The 22,475-nt window shown below is 37.2% G+C and overlaps 1 protein-coding gene across 13 annotated transcripts in view; it reads right to left on the minus strand.

Moving 5' to 3' along the window:
- The window catches only part of CADPS2 (calcium dependent secretion activator 2), a 492,820-nt gene that overhangs the window by 130,611 nt on the left and 339,734 nt on the right, over positions 1-22,475 (minus strand). For all 13 annotated transcript variants that reach the window (XM_065883719.1, XM_065883723.1, XM_065883721.1 and 10 more), the window contains one exon: positions 4,963-5,064. In XM_065883719.1, the coding sequence (XP_065739791.1) occupies positions 4,963-5,064 (102 nt within the window). The remainder of the gene's footprint in view (positions 1-4,962; positions 5,065-22,475) is intronic.

A 22,475-nucleotide genomic window follows, 5' to 3' on the forward strand; every position in this document is an offset into this window, starting at 1 on the left:
GTTTAATATCTTGAAAAGCATTTTTTTCCCACATATTTTGTCTTTAAAAAATTGTTTCAGGAGGGAGGGTAAATATCATCCCATTACTCCATCTTGGACATAAGTTGCTTTTTTTTTTTAAGACCACTTTCCACCACCCTAGACATAATTTCTGTTCCTCCTTCCCTTAATGCAGTTACATCACTTTTGTGTGTTAGACCGAAATTCAGTATCTACATTAATTACATAAATGTCCTAGATAACTGAAATGTATCCAATATGATTACTTTCTAGTGTCACTATTTTGTTTATAATATTTTGCTATATTTGTTTTAATTTCTTCTTTTTATTATGTACTTAATCTAATACAATTCCAAGCTCTAACACAATTAATACAATTCCAAACTCTATTCCAAGTGGGTGAAACTTCTCTCAATATGTTAAAATATCTCAGTGTTTTGTCAATTTGATCTACTTGAAGAATTTTCTGACCTGTTCTGGTTAGAACTATTTCCTCTCTAGGCTCAGTTGCCACTTTGGGGTGTCTATTAGCTACCACTACGAAGATTCCCTCCTCTCTCATGTTGATTTCCTGTTGCAGGGATCTTAACTCTCCCTCTTTGTTTTCTCCTTTGTCTTGGTAAATTGCATTCCCCAGAAAGGGAATATGGGAAGCACATCTTTTGATGTCCAGTATGCCTGAAAATATCATTATTCTACCATTACCCTTATTGGAGACGTTTACTAGTGTAGAATTCTAGGTTGGAAATAATCTTTCCTCAAAATTGTGAAGCCACTGATGCACTGTTTTCTGGATATCAGTACTGCTCTTCACATCAAAATGAAAGCTGCAGAAGAAAAGGATCTTTTAAAAAATTTTGTTCACTGCCCGACACGTAGTAGGCACTCAGTAAATTACTGTAGAATAAATCAGTGTTGAGAAGCCATTCAGATTCTTGATTCTTTGTATTTCAGCATCCCCCCTTTTATCTCCAAGATTGTGAAAATTCATAAAAATGCACTCTAATGAGTAAATCCCTTGTGCTTGGTACTCAATGGGCTCTCTTAATCTCAACACTTATGTCTTTTAATTCTGGAAAATTGTTTTGAATAACTTTATTGATAATTTCCTATCTTCAACCTTAACTGTTTCTGGAATTCCTATTATTTATGATGATGAAACTCCTAAGCAGATCCTTCATTTTTCCTGTCTTTGTACAGTTGCCCCTTAGTATCTGTGGGGAATTGGTTCCAGGACCCCCATGGATCCTAAAATCCACCGATACTCAAGTCCCTTATATAAAATGGGGTAGTACAGTTGGCCCTGTATATCTGCAGATTCAACCAATCCAAATCGATCTGGCCAGGGATGTGAAACCCAAGGATAAGAAAGGCCAACTGAACTCCTATTTTCCTATCCGTCCCACCCTGGAAGATTTCATTAACTTAATCTCTCAATAGTATGTACGTATTTGTGTCATTTGCATCAATTTCTAAGAGCTCTAATTTTTTTTCCCTAAGATTTTTTCTTTTTCTTTTTTTAAGCAACATCTTGTTTTTGTTTTATGGATGCTCTATTTTTTCAAATCTCCAAGCATATTAATAATAGATTCCCACCACCCCCTCCACCAGTTCCTTCTTCCCACATAATCTTTCTTTTTTCCCCAAGTTGCTTTTTTGTATTACTTGTTTGGGCTCTGTCTCCCACAGTAAAATACTTTCCTCAAATATCTGATGCCTTACCTTGGCTGTCAGATCATTTTCAAAATTGCGTTATTAAAAAATTGAACAGAAGCTATATGCACCTAGGTGGGTACATGCAGACTGTGGTCTTTGCTGAAGGGCAATAGAGCTGGGCTGTTTCGGTGGGAGTCTTTCTTTTCCACAGCTTTAGGTCTTTTCTCTTGGGCTAGTCAGAGTCCTGGGGGAAGGTACTTACAATATGTATGGAAAGTGTAAGCCTGCCTGCCAGCATTTTGGGTGTCAAGTGTGTGAGTTGGAAGGAGAAGGCTGTGATTCTCAGATTTCAGAATAACCGTTTATCTAATCCCCATGTTTCTATGTAATCTCAAACTCCAACTGTGCCTGATGTTTCCTCCCCTCCTCTACCTCAGCCCAGATACCCTCTAATTTTACCCTCTCCAGGGAACAAACCAGCAGCGCTCTTCTAGGGAAGGGGAGGGGCAGCAGCCTGGTTGATGAGGCGGAAAGGAGATCTGGGGATCTAAGTGTGTCTTAAGCAGATTTACAACAAATCATCCTTTACTCTTAATTTCCAGGAGGGCTTACAACTGGCAATTCCGAACGTTTTGGTGATTGTATGACATAAATCAGATTGCTTCTCTGTATTCCCCATTGCCCATCTATGATCCAGTTTTTCCTGGGTGGCTAAATTAGATACCATCCATCCCTCTGACTTCCACATTTTTAACTTATTTTTTCCATTTTTTTCCCTCTTACTCTTGCTGTCCTTGTGGGTTTATGTCTTCTGAAAAATACTGTTCTGTTGTTTTGGTTAGGTTCTGTGAGGAAAGTGAGTCAGACATGCATTTAATCTGCTGTCTTTAACCAGAAGTTCCTCATTTATGTTTAATTTAGTTTGCCTTATTATTTTACCTGTATTTTTGAAATCCATTTCTGAAATACAGTTGGGCCTGAATAAATAAATTTCTATACAAGAGTTATTAACAGTACTCTGGTTACTTCTTTAGTGTGAGTTGATAAGTAATTTACGTTCTTTCTAAATTTTAATGTAAGTGGCTAAGGAAGATCATTTGGCAGAATCCTTAGGAAGATCTTCATGGAAAATTTAAACATTTTTCTATATTTGCCTATATGGACACCTAAAATTTCCTCTGCTTTACTTTAATCCCATTTCCTCTTATCCAGTTTTCTATGGACTCAGGAAAAATAAAACTGGTAAAATTTATACAAACTCTACAAATATCAAAAGGGAATATAAAAGTCAGCCTAAACTGTCTAGACCAGTTTAGTTCAGTTCTTTATAGTACATCAAAGAAATAAAAATGAAAAAGAATTCTAGCATACATCTTTACAGATATTATTAAGAGAAACAGAGAAACAAAACTGTAAGAGAGAGAATACTAATACAATATATGATGTGGACAACTGTCATTCCCTGCCTCTACTGTGTAGCTGTAAGCACTGTGGAGGACAGGACCCGCTGGTGGGCTGGCTCTTACCAAGCTAACTCGATCATGGCGGTCCCATGGCTTGTGGGACCTCACGACTGAGGACCTAGTATGTGGGCTTCCTCTGGCCCCTGGGTTTGGTTCAGGACTGGGCCTATGACCTATCTAGGGCAAATGAGATATGAGGGCTGGTTTGCTAGGATCTTCTAAGGAAACTTTTCATCTTAAGAGAGAATCACAGAAAGCGACAGCCTCTACTACCTTCCCTTTCAACTCCAACATGTATGGATGTGAGGCCAAGGAATTCTGTGGTCTTGTTACCCATCTGGGGATGAAGCCATCCCATAAAGGAGAATAGCCGTGTGAGAATTACAAAGAAATGGAGCTACGGCTACTAAATTCAGCCCGTCTTAAAGTCCACCCCATCTGAGACCTGCATGTAAGTTAACATATCCATTTACTTGTTTAAACCAGCTTGAGATAGGATTTGTTACTTGCACATGAAAGCACTACTACAAATAACCACAGAGACTTATAGTTACTGATGTATACAGTCAACTGAATGATCAGCTGTCTCAATAATGTCAAAAACAGGAAAATTATATATTGACTTTCATTAAATGACAAACACAATAAATATAAGGGTCTCTACACAACCTAAAAGACAATCCTCTTAACAGCAAATGCAGAAACATCCTCTGCAAATGTGTTTCCTAATATGAATTTATTGGCCTTTTGGGAAGAACAGTTCTCCAATGTGAGACTGTTCCATGCACAGCATTTCTAAATCCGGCACTAAATGACGGCCCCTATGCCCAGTTATCATGACAAAGAAAATCCTCCCTCATTCACTTACGTTCAGATAGTGGTACCAGCCCCAGATGAAAACACCAATGCAGACAAACAGATGGATAGTATATCCTACGATAATTTTTTCCTTCGGTATCATTTTAAAGTAAGAGTCTAAGCTTTTCGTATTACAAATAAGGAAACTGAGGCCCAGAGCAGCCATACTCTATCCACATGGTTAAACAACAGTGTTTTCAAACTGTTGAGGGGGAATATTAACTGAATTTATTTTTCAGTAAGTTCACGTGAAATGACATACCTGCAACATGACAGATATGATGCAATACACTGACATGGCAACATTTTATAGGATCTAATGATGAGACTGATAGAAAAAGGTATATTTCTGTTTTTAACCATTAGGTTCTATTAAGCTAACTGTAATCAGGGGAAACAATATAATCAAGATATTTATCCTTCACCCTGCAAATGCTTCTTAGTATCAATACTTAATATTTTTGGCAAAGAAACTGTGCTAGACGCACTGTGGTCCTTGTTCTCACAGAATGTAAATAAAAGGATAACCAAGGACTATATGACAGGTGACCAGGGCATAGTACAGATGATGAATGCTAAGAGGACTTCAGCTTTTCCACTCTCTGCTGGAATAAATGAAAAAGTCTCCCCTGTGAAGGTGGGGCTTGAGTCTCCTTGCCTGGCTATGCAGTGAGAGGGAGGAAAAGCCCCCAGAGCTGGGGGAAGAGGCTATGCAAGGCTGAGAACTGCACAGGGCTAGCAAGAGGGCCAGTGGAAAGGATACTGCAAGGGGTGGGTTTGCACTACTGAATGATTAGTGCAAAAACTGAAGGCAGGCTGAGAAGCAGAACGCAGACCTAGGAACGTGGATCATACCTTGCGGGCAATGGAGGAGAAGCTACTGATTGTGCTTGAGCAGTAGCAGAAAGACATAATAAACATTTGTAGGGGATTAGAGGGTTGCGTGAATTAAAGAAACAAACACTTGTACTAATGGAGTATATACCTGAAATGGCTTATCTGATTCTCTAAAAGGGAAGACAGTCTTTCCTTTATCTCCTCAAACTTCTCTTTTTCTTCCATTGAAATAGTTCCAATTCCATCAGGCCTGGAAAAAAAGAGTCAGTAGTTTATTGTGATAGAACATTTACCTTTTTAAAAAAGTATTTATATTGGCTGCACTGGGTCTTACTTGCAGCACACGGGATCTTCGTCGTGGTGTGCAGGATCTTTAGTTGAGGCGTGCATGCGGGATCTAGTTCCCCTATTGGGGACTGAACCCGGGCGCCCCGCACTGGGAGCATGGAGTCTTACCCACTGGACCAACAGGGAAGTCCCTTGAACATTTACTTTTATATATTTTATATCTTTCTATTTCCCTGAAAAATCCAAATAATTAAGGAAAATGCATATTGGTTCACAGTATACATACTACTTGTGTCTACACTGGAAATTTATTGGAGATATTTATAGCCATTTGCTTCATGTTTCAACCTGGAATGAATGGAACAGAATTATTCTCTTTTAGACAGCCTTCAAGGTAAAGGATTACAATAAATATTTTTCAGATCTACAGAAAACAATGACTAGTCCTTGAGAATAGCAGTGAAAAGTGTTTTATAGTGATACCAAACATTTGACCAATTAAATATCGTGAATGGAATTATTATAAAAAATATACTGAATGTAAGCTAAAATGTCTTAACTCCTTCTCTTCCAAATAAAAATTAAGCTAATGTGAAACTGGAGATTTAATTTTAATTGTTGTAAGGAACAGACATTTTGGATTCATGCAGTGGTGTACTGCTCTATTTTTTTGTTTAAATATAAATGAAACATGAATACTTGAATAAAAATATACAGAGAAGAAAGACCACCTATGTTTCAAGATTTTTGTGCTTAACCAAATATGCCTATGAAGTAAAGTATCAACTTTATAAATAAAGTAGTACCTTTAAAAGTAGCAACAGGGACTTCCCTGGTGGTGCAGTGGTTAAGAATCCTCCTGCCAATGCAGGGGACACAGGTTCGATCCCTGGTCCGGGAAGATCCCACATGTCACGGAGCAACTAAGCCCATGCGCCACAACTACTGAGCCTGTGCTCAAGAGCCCGCAAGCTGCAACTACTGAAGCCCTCGTGCTCTAGGGCCAATGAGCCGCAACTACTGAGCCCGCGTGCTGCAATTACTGAAGCCTGTGTGCCTAGAGCCCATGCTCCACAACAAGAGAAGCCACCGCAACGAGAAGCCTGCACACTGCGACAAACCACAACTAGAGAAAGTCTGTGTGCAGTAACAAAGACCCAACGCAACCAAAAAAAAAAAAACAAAAAACAAAAAAACAGTAGCAACAAAGATTGAACAGAAGTCTTCTTTTACTAAGATTAGGATTGAAACCATAAAATATATCCAATAGGGATTCAGAATTTATTCTATATCAATTTAAGTATCTGGTAGTATAGCAGTCATCTAAAATTTTGAATATATGAATTTCACTGTCTGTTAAAACAGAGAAAAAGATACATTAATTTCACATTTACTTTAAATATTTATATATTTCAACAAAATGAATCTTTTGCATTTCTTAACACCAATCATATCTTCTCAAATTAACTTATTTTTCTGAAGATTGTTTTAATTTCCAAAGATTTATCATCTGAACTTACTAATTTTTAATGTTTATGTATAAAATAGGTACAAGTGAGGATTATGAAAAAAATGGGTATTTAAAATAAATTTCCCAACAAGATTTTTATTTGCTGTTCCCACTGTTTTTTACCTAGACATCTAGACGTGTGCGTGCATTTTTAATACTTGTAAACTAGTCAGTTAGGATAAAAGCAATTAATTCTAAAGTTATACCTGAATCATACTGGCTTAAAGACATTTTATTCATATCAAAGCATCATTTTTCCCAGAAAAAAAAGCATCATTTAAATCTGAGAAGTTTTTTCTAAAACAGAGTAAATAATTTGTTATTTCAGAAACTTGCATCCTGCTTGAATTTATGCTTTGAAAATACTACTTAAAATTACATTTCATTCTGATCCATCAGAATGCAGTTTGAATGTTAACTGCAGAAAAACTAAGGGCAAAATATTTGGTCTTTCAAAATTTTTAGGAAGGAAAAAAGAAAGTCTGATTTTAAATTCTAGAGCAATGAACTATGAACTAACCCCAATGTTTTAGAATAATTTAACAATGGATTTTTTTTCACATATTACTTCAGAGTCAATTCCTACCAAGCAAACAATAGCACAAAACCCAGACTGTAACCTAAGCATAACTATTGCCAATGATCACAAAAGGTGAACTGGATAATTCTATATAAATCATTAATTTGGGAATTTGGGCAGACAAGAACTATGACTACATTATGCTATTACATACACAGCAAAACATCCCATACCACGAAGTTGCAAGTGGTCAATTCACTAAATACACCTATGCAAACTTGATGAAAAAGAGCAAAGAACTTCTCTTTATTGTTCTGATGACTGACATGGTCCTTTGGCCTTGCGCTCTGACAGATGCCACACAATTATATTTGAGTGAATTTTACTGTTTGTTTCAACTGTCAAAGGAGATTGTAATCCACAGTGACAGAGTACATGGGTGGGTCATATGAAACTTCGCTGGGGCACATCGCCTACCTGACTGAATGAGGCCAGGGGTTCAGTCAATGAAGAGCGAGAAAAGTCAGTCGGGGGGAATGTCACTCGTGTCACTTTCACTGAGATAAAGACTGTTATACACAGTGAAGGGCTGTCACTTCACTGACCTTATTACTAAATTACGTATACATCTGACAGGTTAAATACATTTTATATTTTGGACTTGCCCTTATTCACATCTTTATTTCAATGTGTATACCAGACTATATTAGGTATATGAAGTGGCCTTCTGTATCTAAATTATTGAGGCTAAATGGTAACTTTGCTGCAGTCAAGCCTAAAAGTAACAGCTCCTTCTAAAATTATTCTTCCTAGTAAATGCAAATACTTCCATGTCATCAATATCTTCTTGTCATGGTTGCTATTAAAACAAACATAGCAATTATCAACGTGCCTCGTACTGTTCTGTTTTATATGTATAACAACACAGGATGCCCACAGCAATCCTTTCTCTAGTCCCCAAGAGAGGAGGCTGTTGCGCCTCAGGGAGATTAGGTGACTTCCCCAAGGTCACACAGCTTGTAAGGACAGAGCCTGGACTAGAATCTAGGTCTCTTGCATTCCAAATCAGAGGCTCTCAGTGCCCATGCCTTATTGTCTTTCCTCTGTGTTTTAACAGAAAATCAAGAACACTACGAAAGATCCCTAATAAAAAATGGAAGCTATATTTGAGAAGCAACAATGGTGGAGCTATTTTAAATACACTTCCTCACATCACACATTTTCTATGTTACCTGTGTAAGGCAGAGAGATTAAATACCAATACAGTTTAAAATACCTACCACTGAATCAGTGATTCAGTTTAAAAAGACCTTAACAAAGGAAATCCTAAAATTTGCTCTTTCGTGCATTACAACATAGGTACTTGCGGAATCCTGGAGAGATATTTAAACCAGTTACATTTGATGAACATTTGCCTAGTAGACTCAGGGTAATAGAGATTCAAAGTATAATAGTTTTATAAGCTCAGTTTATAAATTAATTTGTCAGCTATATGTTCAAAACATATTCAAACTTGACCACTCCTGCTGCTCCCCTGGTTCCGGTCATCATCAGCTCTTCCCTGAGTATGGCTGTAGCCTTCTTGGTCTCTCTCTCCTCCAGTCTTTTCTTTGTCAGTGTTGGCTACACACTACTGTGAGCCATTTTCAAGTGTAAGTCATATCCCTGTAGTGGTAACACTCATTGTAAAAGCCAAAGCCCACTCTGATTTCCTCTGCCCCCTCATGGCAAGTCCTCTATTCTAGCCATGCTGGTCACCTAGCTAGTCTTCAAACATAGGAAGCATGCTCTGCCTCAGGGCCTTTGCATGTGCAGCTTCCACTGCCCAGGAGCCTTTCCCCATGCACACACATGGCTTGCACACTCACTTCCTTCTTTTTATTTATTAACATCTTTATTGGAGTATAATTGCTTTACAACGGTGTGTTAGTTTCTGCTTTATAACAAAGTGAATCAGTTATACATATGTTCCCATATCTCTTCCCTCTTGCCTCTCCCTCCCTCCCACCCTCCCTATCCCATCCCTCTAGCTGGTTACAAAGCATCGAGCTGATCACCCTGTGCTATGTGGCTGCTTCCCACTAGCTATCTATTTTACGTTTGGTAGGGTATATATGTCCATGCCACTCTCTTTGTCACAGCTTACCCTTCCCCCTCCCCATATCCTCAAGTCCATTCTCTAGTAGGTCTGTGTCTTTATTCCCGTCTTAGCCCTAGGTTCTTCATGACCTTATTTTTTTTCTTCTTAGATTCCATATATATGTGTTAGCATTCGGTATTTGTTTGTCTCTTTCTGACTTACTTCACTCTGTATGACAGACTCTAGGTCCATCCACCTCATTACAAGTAACTCAATTTCGTTTCTTTCTATGGATGAGTAATATTCCATTGTATATTATGTGCCACATCTTCTTTATCCATTCATCCAATGATGGACACTTAGGTTGTGTCCATCTCCTGGCTATTGTAAATAGAGCTGCAATGAACATTTTGGTACATGACTCTTTTTGCATTATGGTTTTCTCAGGGTATATGCCCAGTAGTGGGATTGCTGGGTCGTATGGTAGTTCTATTTTTAGTTTTTTAAGGAACCTCCATACTGTTCTCCATAGTGGCTGTATCAATTTACATTCCCACCAGCAGTGCAAGAGTGTTTCCTTTTCTCCACACCCTCTCCAGCATTTATTGTTTCTAGATTTTTTGATGATGGCCATTCTGACTGGTGTGAGATGATATCTCATTGTAGTTTTGATTTGCATTTCTCTAATGATTAATGATGTTGAGCATTCTTTCATGTGTTTGTTGGCAGTCTGTATATCTTCTTTGGAGAAATGTCTATTTAGGTCTTCTGCCCATTTTTGGATTGGGTTGTTTGTTTGTTTGTTATTGAGCTGCATGAGCTGCTTGTAAACTTTGGAGATTAATCCTTTGTCAGTTGCTTCATTTGCAAATATTTTCTCCCATTCTGAAGGTTGTCTTTTGGTCTTGTTTATGGTTTCCTTTGCTGTGCAAAAGCTTTTAAGTTACATTAGGTCCCATTTGTTTACTTTTTTTTTTATTTCCATTTCTCTAGGAGGTGGGTCAAAAAGGATCTTGCTGTGATTTATGTCATAGAGTGTTCTGCCTATGTTTTCCTCTAAGAGTTTGATAGTTTCTGGCCTTACATTTAGGTCTTTAATCCATTTTGAGTTTATTTTTGTGTATGGTGTTAGGGAGTGTTCTAATTTCATACTTTTACATGCACCTGTCCAGTTTTCCCAGCACCACTTATTGAAGAGGCTGTCTTTTCTCCACTGTATATTCTCGCCTCCTTTATCAAAGAAAAGGTGACCATATGTGCATGGGTTTATCTCTGGGCTTTCTATCCTGTTCCATTGATCTATATTTCTGTTTTTGTGCCAGTACCATACTGTCTTGATTACTGTAGCTTTGTAGTATAGTCTGAAGTCAGGGAGCCTGATTCCTCCAGCTGCATTTTTCGTTCTTAAGATTGCTTTGGCTATTCGGGGTCTGCCGACTGAACCAAGAAGAAATAGAAAACATGAACAGACCAATCACAAGCACTGAAATTGAAACTGTGATTTAAGATGTTCCAACAAACAAAAGCCCAGGACCAGATGGCTTCACAGGTGAATTCTATCAAACATTTAGAGAAGAGCTAACATGTATCCTTCTCAAACTCTTCCAAAATATAGCAGAGGGAGGAACACTCCCAAACTCATTCTATGAGGCCACCATCACCCTGACACCAAAACCAGACAAAGATATCACAAAGAAAGAAAACTACAGGCCAATATCACTGATGAACATAGATGCAAAAATCAACAAAATACTAGCAAACAGAATCCAACAGCACATTAAAAGGATCATACACCATGTTCAAGTGGGGTTTATCCCAGGAATGCAAGGATTCTTCAATATACGCAAATCAATCAACGTGATGCACCATATTAACAAATTGGAGATCATGATCATCTCAATAGATGCAGAGAAAGCTTTCAACAAAATTCAGCACCCATTTATTACAAAAAACCCTGCAGAAAGTAGGCATAGAGGGAACTTCGCTCAACATAATAAAGGCCATATATGACAAACCCACAGCCAACATCGTCCTCAATGGTGAAAAACTGAAAGCATTTCCACTAAGATCAGGAAGAAGACAAGGTTGCCCATTCTCACCACTCTTATTCAACATAGTTTTGGAAGTTTTAGCCACAGCAATCAGAGAAGAAAAAGGAAGAAAAGGAATCCAAATCGGAAAAGAAGTAAAGCTGTCACTGTTTGCAGATGACATGATACTATACATAGAGAATCCTAAAGATGCTACCAGAAAACTACTAGAGCTAATCAATGAATTTGGTGAAGTAGCAGGATACAAAATTAATGCACAGAAATCTCTGGCATTCCTATACCCTAATGATGAAAAATCTGAAAGTGAAATCAAGAAAACACTCCCATTTACCACTGCAACAAAAAGAATAGAATATCTAGGAATAAACCTACCTAAGGAGACAAAAGGCCTGTATGTAGAAAATTATAAGACACTGATGAAAGAAATTAAAGATGATACAAATAGATGGAGAGATATACCATGTTCTTGGATTGGAAGAATCCACATTGTGAAAATGACTCTACTACCCAAAGCAATCTACAGATTCAATGCAATCCCTATCAAACTACCACTGGCATTTTTCTCAGAACTAGAACAAAAAATTTCACAATGTTTACGGTCACCTGCTTCTTATCTCTACTGACATGACTCAGGATGAGCGAGGTTATCTCTAACCACCTGGTGTAAGCGTGTTATCTCCCACTTCCACAGGCCTGTTTATTACTTGCCGTTGTATATACTGCCATCGTCCAACATGTGATATATTTATTTGTTTATTGTCTGTCTCTTTGTGCTGTACTCCTAGTGCATAGAACAGTAGCTGGCATACAGTTAGTATTCAATATATAAATGCTAAAGAAATGAATGAGTGCTATATAGAATAAAAAGTATCAGTTATATACGATTATAAGAATTCATGAACTAGTAATAACACATAATATTATTACTTATTAGTATTAATATGGTATGAATTATTTGAAAAATTTTTATTATATAACAGTAGGTAAAATAGAAAATTTTTTGAAAAGCAAGCTAGAGCAGGAATTATATTTAAGAATTCTGGGTAAAAAGATCTCTAACAAAAAATTAGCATGTATTTACACTTAGCAGGAAATTTTTAGTGTTTACCTACCGTTTTAATTATTAATGAAATGAACTGGTTTTAATCTCAAGAATAGTTTTCCTGAGATAGTAAAAGCAAAAATAATAATGCCTCTTTGACATTGATAAAAAGATGATGTTAAAATGTGGTTATTTAAAATTGTAACAAAGAAGACCAGTTTTCTGATTTCAATGTTAACTGGGGTTTAACTCTATGCCTATATTATTATATTATTACGTTAAAGCGGTTCCAGTGGGGAGGAAGTGTATGTTCATGTACCAAGAGTTAACATTTTCATTTTTTCCTGAGGCCTGTAGTTACAGAAGTTACATGATTTTAATAAAAATAGAGTGTTCTGTGAAATTAATTTAAGACATGAACAAGTTATAAAGCAAGTACACTTCTCTTAGTTATAGATACTGTCAAACGAGCTATGACACAGAACTTCCTTCCAGTATTACATAATAAGCAATTGAACACCACGCGCAGTTGTGTCTATGTTAATTATACTTGAAAGATTCTTAACAAATAGGATCATACAACACAACTTTCTGCCACTGATTCATACTGAATAGACTGATCTTACATCTGCCTATGGGTCATATTCTGTTTTCACAGAAACCATCACATGTGTGCACATACACACACCCACACACATAGAGAGCACCTTTTCTGAAAGGCGGATTCCTCCAAAAAGTAGTTCCTATACATATTAAGGCCGGTACAAATTAATTTTACTCAATTCCTCCATGAACTAAGGGATTTTATAATTTGTGTTATTCATCAATCTGGCGTATTAGGAATTTTAAAGCGAACAGAATCCTTTCTGTACATGTGACATCTTGTCATGATCACCAATTCCTTCTGTAATGAGTACAACATAAGCTCTAAAGTGAGGAAGCTGTTCTGAAAAGACAACTCCGGAACAAGAGGGATGCACAGTATTACCCATCCATTTCCTCTGATCTCTGATGGCTTTTGGGGTAGTTCAGAGAACAGTTTCCATGAAGGGAAATGATGATTTCACTGTATTTCAAGAAAGGTCTGAGGAGAAGAGTACACAACTGGGTTGCAGAGTTGGGTATTTGAGCAGAAGAGAAAATATCAAGGAGGGGAATATGCCTAAATGTTCTGATGTGGACGAACCCAGTAACTTCACTTTCCTTGGCTCGACAGTAGACAGTTCATGTGTTTTTCAGTAACTTACATTTCAGAGGCCCATAAGACTAATACAGACTAATTCTGGCATGTTTAACATCCATTTCATCTGGGTGAATTTAGGTAAAGACGATTTACTGGCTGCCAACATACTTTAAGGAGTAATGGTTCTGTGACACACTCCAACAAAAAGGGTGAAACACCCCATGTATCTGTTTTTTTATTTTGAACACCACGAATCATGAGACCTTGTTGGAGGTTCTTAGTGCAACAGTGAGGTCTGAGAAGGCTGACAGTAAAGAAATGGGTTTAACTTGTTTTAATAGCACATCCGAGAATTGTTTAGTCATGGTATCTCCCTACAATTCCCACTTAAAAAGCACTATTTAGTGCTGATGAGCATTTGTTCTATTACTCAATGAAAACTATAACATCTTCTATGGTTATTTTCTTAATCACTTTTATCAGTGGGACAGCTTCTAGATACTCGAAGGATAAATGTGCCCTTTGCTTTATAATCTCTAGGAGTGGACATACCACCTGGAACAGAGTGCTTGGGAAGTTTGTGGGTTGAATAAATACACCAGGAGTTAACATATAGAAAAGTCCTGTAAATTGATGAGATTTCCTTTACCTTCCTGCCTCATACTCCCTCCCTCCCCAAACTCCTCAGGTAGGTTTGCTTGTCCTGGAAGTTTGGTGGTTTGTGGTAAAAGATATTTTGCAAGCAATGAGTGGGCAAATGAGAAAGTTCATGGTGCTTTTGAGTTTCTTATAGGCTTCTTTTCACCTGCCCTCTCTGATGAGGAATGTATGACATCTTAGCTTCCTCCAGAGAGTGAGAAGGCGGGAGACAACTAGAGGGTGGTATTTCTGAATTGTCAATTCTGCCTACAGCACAGCAGGTAAAAGTCACTTTGCACTTCATGTATTTCCCACCAATATCCATTTGTGAACAGAATAAAAAAAAAAAAAACAGAGGAAGACACAGGACACAAGAAAATAAGAAATGGTGGAAGATGAGGGAGAAAACAATAATCTCTCATTTTTGTTCTCAAATCTATAACACCTCCTATTGTTTCAAACAAAATGATGTATCATTTGGATGGTCATATAATATATAATCAGTGTCCTTTTACTTCCCCTAAAATTTTCAAATATACAGAAGAAGAAATTAATTCTACCTCTATACATTCATTGAAATAGAAGAAACAGATTTTCTAGGAGAAAATATCTTGGAAATGAAATTTAAAAATCATATTCTCTTTTTCCAAACCCTCCTCCCTCCTGATCCTTTCCATATTTGAATTTCCTTTGGAGGTTTTCTATTCTATTTTCTTTGGAGGTTTTAGATACTTCTACAAAAAAAAAAAAAAGGCAGGAATCTGACACTATGAAGATACGTGATCTTGTGACTTAGTTTTTGTGGTGAAGTAATGATGGACAGACAGGTCAAGGTCAGGTATCAAGGTGTCTCATAACTGTCCTCTCCCGGAACCAACTAAAATACTGCACAAAATTCTAGAACTCAAGAAAAATAAATATCAAGAGGAGTTTAAAAATAAAGAGAATTAAGGTTGATAGTGTTCTCTGATATAAGTATCATCTCTGCCTAATATTTTTTAAAATAACTTTTTTAAGAAATTAAAGAACTATATACACATCATAATTTGGGAGGAGAATTCAGAAAACATACAAAGACAAAAGTTTTCTTAAATGCCCCAATCAGAAATAACTGGTAATACCATTTTGTAAATATAACCCAGCCTTCTTTCTATAAATCTATACATATATTGCACATTCTAATGTATAATTTGATTCTTTTAATGAAGTATAAACATTTTCTCAAATCATTTAAATATTCTAATATATGCTTTTTAATGGAAGAATGATATTTCATTATATGGATGTACCATGTATTTTTTTAAAAATTTATATTGGAGTATAGCTGCTTTACAATGCTATGTTAGTTTCTGCTGTACAGCAAAGTGAGTCAGTATACAGTATGTATACGTATACATATATCCCCTCTTTTTTGGATTTCCTTCCCATTTACGTCACCACAGAGCACTGAGTAGAGTTCCTTGTGCTATACAGTAGGTTCTCATTAGTTAACTATTTTATACATAGTAGTGTATATATGTCAATCCCAATCTCCCAGCTCATCCCACCCCCACTTCCCCCCTTGGTATCCATATGTTTGTTCTCTACATCTGTGTCTCTATTTCTGCTTTGCAAATAAGTTCATCTGTACCATTTTTCTAGATTCCACATATAAGCGATATTATACGGTATCATATAGAGTGACTCTGACTAACTTCACTCTGTATGACAGTCTTTAGCACCATAATATATTAATCCAATATTCTATTAGTAGAAATTGAGACTTTTTCCATTTTTTTCCTACCATAAACACTGCTGTGATAACCAATCTTACACTAAATATTTTTAACCCATCTCTGATTGTTTCCTTGGGATAAATTCCTGAAAGTATATTGTTAGGTTAAATGGTACTATGGATCAAACTGTATTTCCCTAAAAGTTCATATGTTGAAGTCCCAACCCCCAATATTACTGTGTTTGGAGACAGGGCTTTTAGGAAGTACTTAAGGTGGAATGGGGTCATAGGGCTAGGACACCAATCTGATAGGATTGGTGGCTTTGTTAGAAGAGGAAGAGTGAGATCTTTTTCTCTCTCTTCTGTAAGAACACAGAGAGAGGGGAGTCATCTACAAGCTAGGAAAAGAGTCATCCTCAAAGCCCAACCACACTGGCGCCCAGACTTCTAGTCTCCAGAACTGTTAGAACATAAATTTCTGTTGTTTAACCCACCTAGTCTATGGTATTTTGTTATGGTAGCCTGAGCTAAGACAAATGAGATGACACTTTCAGGCATTTGATACATATCACAAAACTGCTTCTTAAGAAAGCACTTACCAGCTTATACTCTGACCCACAGTGTATGAAATTATTAATTTCCCTCTAACCTCATCAACTGTGGTCTTTATCATGTGTTATAATCATTTTCAATTTTATATATAAAAGGGTATTTCATTGTTTCAATTTATTAATTTCTATGTTGTAAAATGGCACAATCTTGCTGGTTACATGGGGTCTTTCCACGGGCCATAAAACTCACGGAGTTTAACTCATGAAGAACATGTAACTGTGAGATCTATTTATGAAGTGCCCCAACATGTCACCTATAAAATTTGTAAACATATGGTCCAATGTCATTCATTTACTTACTCAACAAATATTTATCGAGTACTGGCCAGGTCCTGGGGATACAATATAAGCACAACAGAAATGACTCCTTCCCTAATAGAATTTATAATAGGGAAAGGCATAAAAAAGAAAAATTAGAGAGTAAGTGTACATTACATTTAAGAAGGGCAAAAGTACAAAGCTCTGATGTAGTTTGAATTTCAGGTAAGGATTCAGTTTGGGAATATTAAAGCTGAGATGCAGTGGATGAGCAGCAGTTAACCAGGGGGCACTTGAAGCAGAGGGGTTAGGGAGAGAGTCCCAGGAGGTTCTCCTTTGAGATGTCCAAATGTTTTTCTCAAAATGCAAGTTTTATCATGTGATTTCTGCTCCTATTATAGTAGACTGATGTGATACTCCAAAAGTCCCTCTTCACTACAAAACTCCTAAACACTGAATAAATTATAGCAAATACAGTTAAATGTTATGTTGTACTTATAAGAAAGTAAAAAATTCTCCCAAGAGCAGGAAAATAAAAATGAATTAGGAGCTGAAATCAAAGTAGGGGTGCATGTGAACACCAGGGCTGCCTTAAGGGCAAATGTCGGTTCCAAGGAGGTTCTGTAGCTGTGCTCTTCAAGGGAATGCACCACGGGCTCAGAGACCTAATCTGTATGGGCAGCTAAACTTGAGATGCGTGCAAAAAATGGGACGCTTGAATGGGCTATACTATCAGTGAAAGGATGGGCTAGAAAATCAATATCCTTGCAAAGGAGAACAAACAAGGAAATCTGTCTGTACAACATCTATAGACTGAGTGAAAAGGGTCTTTCTTGAGAATATGCACTACTTGCCTGACCTCATTAAACTGGGTACCACTTGTGCAATCGAGGAACCTCCAAGAGGGAAAATAAAACAGCTCCAGTAGCACCTCCTATCACCAAGTAAAAGCAAGAGCAAATCCTTTTGGGAAGCAAGCATTCTCAACCCTGGCCTTGTAGAATTTCCACAGATTAATCCAAGTATACGTGCTTACTACAAAAATTGCTAGCAGAATAAGCAAATGGTTGACCATGGCAAAAACATCAGCAGAAACAATGGATCTATATAAACACCTAGAAATTTTAGTTATTGCAATGATCAGAATACAAAATAACTAATTATAAAAGGTCTAAGGAAACAGAAAAGGAAATAAAAGCCAAGAAAGCAATGAGAGCTACTCAGAAATTACCAAATGGATTTAAAAAAGAGCCTAAGAGAATTTCTAGGACTAAAACAATTTAATAATTGAAATTAACAATTCAATGAGTAGGTTAAAAAGCAGGTGTCATAGCTGAAGAGAGAAATGTGGAAGTAGAGCAAGGGCCAGCAAATGATAGTCTACCACCTGTCTTTGTGAATCAAATTGTATTAGAAAACAAGCCACACTCATTCATTTACATACTGCCCATTCGGCTGCTTTTGCTATACAGTAAGAGTCAAGTAGTTGTGACAGACCATATAGCCCACAAAGTACAAAATATTTATTATGTTTACTGTCTAGCCCTTTACAGAAAAAGTCTGCTGAGTCCTGAAGTAGAAGACAGAACTAAAAATATTATATAGAATGCAGCTGGAGAAATAAGTAGATAGGCTATGTTTTAGAGACATTAAGAGATATAGAAGATAAAATGCCTAATATATGGGTAATTGGAGTTTGAGAGAGCAAGATTGGAGGAGAGACAATATTTAAAGAGATTACAATATTCCAGAACTGATGACAAACATGGATCTTCATATCCCAATCAAGGTAAATTCAAAGAAATTTGCACTTACCCAATATCAGCGCACATCAATCAGAAAGCCACAAAATTCCCAAACAGAATTATTTAAAAAGAAATTCACACTGAGCAGTGAATCCACAAAAGAACAAAATAATCCTAAAACTATTAAATCAAATCTCCCTCAAAAGAATGGCAATGAAGCCTTCTTAACCCAGGAAGTCAGAAGAAAATGGAGTACTATCTGCAAAGTTCTGAGAGAAAATAACTGTCAGCATAGAATGTATAACAAGCAAAATTTTCTTTCAAAAATGTGAATGAAACAAAGAAATTCCAAAATTCATTATCTATAGGTATTCCACTGTATGAAATTCCAAAGAATATACTTTAGGAAAAAAGTAATTTCTAAATTGAAGCAAGTATTGTGTATAAGATAATAAAAATAATGTCTAATGTGTAAGATTAGAAAACAAATAAGGATACAGTTAAAATACCAGATAACATAAGCATGTAAGCCAGGAAGCGGGTGACTGGAGGGAAATGTTCTAAGGTCTCTGCACTTGGCAGAAGGAGGGGAAAGTTTGCTGATTAGCATAAGATTTAAAATTTCAGTCACATACATGATAAAATCTTCAAAAGGTGAAAAATGTAAATGAGGAGAAAAAAAGAAAATACATTGGGTGAAACAAAAAGGAGGCAAGAAAGAAACAAAAAGCTTAGAGACATAAGCCAAAAAGAGTCCAAAATAAAATGGTAGAAATGAATTTACTTATATCAATACACATGATAATTGTAAATGGACTAAACTAATTAAAAAACAGAAATTGTTATATTGGATAATTAAATCAGAATCTAGTGTGCTATTTATTTATTTTTTAAACATCTTTATTGGGGTACAATTGCTTTACAATGGTGTGTTAGTTTCTGCTTTATAACAAAGTGAATCAGTTATACATATACACATGTTCTCATATCTCTTCCTTCTTGCCTCTCCCTCCCTCCCACCCTCCCTATCCCACCCCTCCAGGCGGTCACAAAGCACTGAGCTGATCTCCCTGTGCTATGCGGCTGCGGCTGCTTCCCACTAGCTATCTACCTTATGTTTGGTAGTGTATATATGTCCATGCCTCTCTCTAGTTTTGTCACAGCTCACCCTTCTAGTATGCTATTTATAAGACACAAGAATACAGAAAGATTAAAAGTAAGAATAAACATATATCAGACAAATGCCAAAAGAAGGCTACGCTAATAACCATCTAAATAAACTTTAATGTAAAATGCATTATTAATTATGAAAAGGGTCACTAAATCATAATAATAATTTCCATTCACCAGGAATATTTAATAATTTTTAAACTTGAATACATCTAAGAAACAGTCTCAAAAGCAAAAATTTGCAGAAGTAGAGGAAGAAAACACCACTGCAGTGGCAGCTTTCCATTCACCTTGGTCATAACCCCACAGATCAAGCAGACAAAAAACCAGTAAGAGTTTAGAAGATTTGAACCACAAAACTCCTGCTTGCCCTACCAAGCTACAGAATGTACATATTTTTTCAAATGATATGAAACATTTACAATATTTAACACATAACTGGACATAAAGAAGTCTCAAGTTATGAAGAATCAGTATCATACAGATTACATTCTCTGAACACAAAGAAATTAAGTTAGAAATCAATTTTCAAGAATATAACCAAAAAAAATTCACTTTCCTAGAAATTCTAAAATATACTTATAAACAATCCTGTGTCTAAGAAGAAATTATAATGGAAAGTTAGAATTACTTAGAGTGACTTTGAATCAAATACACTATCAAAATGCATATATGTAGCAAAAGCAGTACTTAGTGGAAATTTAACCTTAAATACTTATTTTAGAAAAGAAGAAAAGATGACTAGTAATGAGTTAAACAGCTAATTTAGGACGGTAGAAAAAATAATCCAAGAAAGTAGAAGGATGGAATAATAAAATCAAAGACAAAGTGTAATGAAACGGTTGACTACAAAAGGGGGCACACAGGGGAACTTTTAGGGTGAAAGAACTAGCACTAGGGTGGTGAATATATGACTCTATGCATTTGTCCAAACCCACAGAACTATAAGAACTGTGTAGCAAACAGAGTGAACTTTACTGTATACAAGCTTAAAGAAGAAAAAAAAATTTCTGTATCAACTAGGACGCTGAGGGATCCCAGGATGGAATGCATATTGTGCGTGGCTCTAACTGTATTGTATGACATAACCTCATTAAATAGAGTGGGGGGAAAAAAGAAGGTGTCATATTGAACTTTGGAAAACATTTTTTTTTTTTTTTTTTTTGCGGTACGCACGCCTCTCACTGTTGTGGCCTCTCCCATTGCGGAGCACAGGCTCCGGACGCGCAGGCTCAGCGGCCATGGCTCACGGGCCCAGCCGCTCCGCGGCATGTGGGATCTTCCCAGACGGGGGCACGAACCCGTGTCCCCTGCATCGGCAGGGGGACTCTCAACCACTGCGCCATCAGGGAAGCCCAGAAAACATTTTTGATTGGAAACTCTAAGGCCAATAACTAAAGGCCCTGTACACAGTGTACTCTAGTTGGCAAATTCTGAAACTGCTTTACATGTATACTGGGGTTGAACAAATAAGTAAATGGATGGGATGGTGGAAGCCAGATTTCTCACTGTTCAAGAGAGAAGTTAAAAATAAGCAAGAGAGGGTGGCTAATATGAGCTTTGTGGTATTGGACTAGAGGCGGAGACAGCAGTATGAACTCATGGGTTAGTATACATACACACATACATATCACCTAGCTGTGTCCACTCAGAGGGCCTGGAAGCAATGGCATCCCAATAGCAATGAGCATATCCATCATCCTGATCTTGGTTTCTATATACCATTCTCTAAGAAAAGGTATCAGGGATCTTTGGAGAAATGGCTGATTCTAGGGCTGAGGCAGGGAAAAAACAATATGAACTACAAGCATGTTTTAGTACCAGAGAGTAAGAAAGTGCTCAAAAAAAAAAACACCAAAGGGAGTCTGTCAAAAGAGCTCTCAACGGCTAAAGCTGGAACAATTTGAGCAACAAAACAAAGAAGTATTGGATTATAACCCAAAGTATAAAGTAACTATACATGAATCCATATTGATATAAACAAGTGGTTGACTAAATACACAGGGGACAAGAGACGAACCTTCACTGCAGAAGAATTCCAATTTACTATATGTAGCTAGTCCTCCCTCCAGGAAGTAGGGTTTAATTCCCCTCTCTTCTTGAGTATGAGTTGGACTTAGTGACCTACATCCAAAAAATAGCACTGGAGACAGCAAAACAATATCTTTACAGTGGAGAAAGCTGGCAAACACTACCTTAACTAAGTGATCAAGGTTACCATGACCAGCTGTGTCTTGTAGATACCACGTGCGAAACCCAAACTGAGGGACCTTTGACAAAATATTTGGCCAGTACTCCTCTAAACTGTCAAGGTCATGAAAAACAAGGATGAGAGACTGAGAAACTGCCACAGATCAGAAGAGACTTGAGGACTGAATGTAATGCGGTATCCTGAGTTGGACCTTGGAAAAGAAAAAAGGACATTAAAAAAAAAGAAACAACAACAACAAAATACCCCAATGGACTGGTAAAATCCAAATAAGCCCTCGTGGTTAGTTAAGAGTAATGTGCTGGGCTTCCCTGGAGGCGCAGTGGTTGAGAGTCCGCCTGCTAATGCAGGGGACACAGGTTTGAGCCCTGGTCTGGGAGGATCTCACATGCTGCGGAGTGGCTGGGCCCGTGAGCCACAACTACTGAGCCTGCACATCTGGAGCCTGTGCTCCGCAACAAGAGAGGCCACGATAGTGAGAGGCCCGCGCACCGCGATGAAGAGTGGCCCCCCACCGCTTGCCACAACTGGAGAAAGCCCTCGCACAGAAATGAAGACCAAACACAGCCAAAAAAAGAAAAAGTAATGTGCTAATATTGGTCTTCTAGTTTTGACAAATGTGCTGTAGGAATGTATGATAT

The sequence above is a fragment of the Phocoena phocoena genome, chromosome 9 (genome assembly GCF_963924675.1).
Source record: "Phocoena phocoena chromosome 9, mPhoPho1.1, whole genome shotgun sequence".
NCBI classification, from domain to species: Eukaryota; Metazoa; Chordata; class Mammalia; order Artiodactyla; family Phocoenidae; genus Phocoena; species Phocoena phocoena.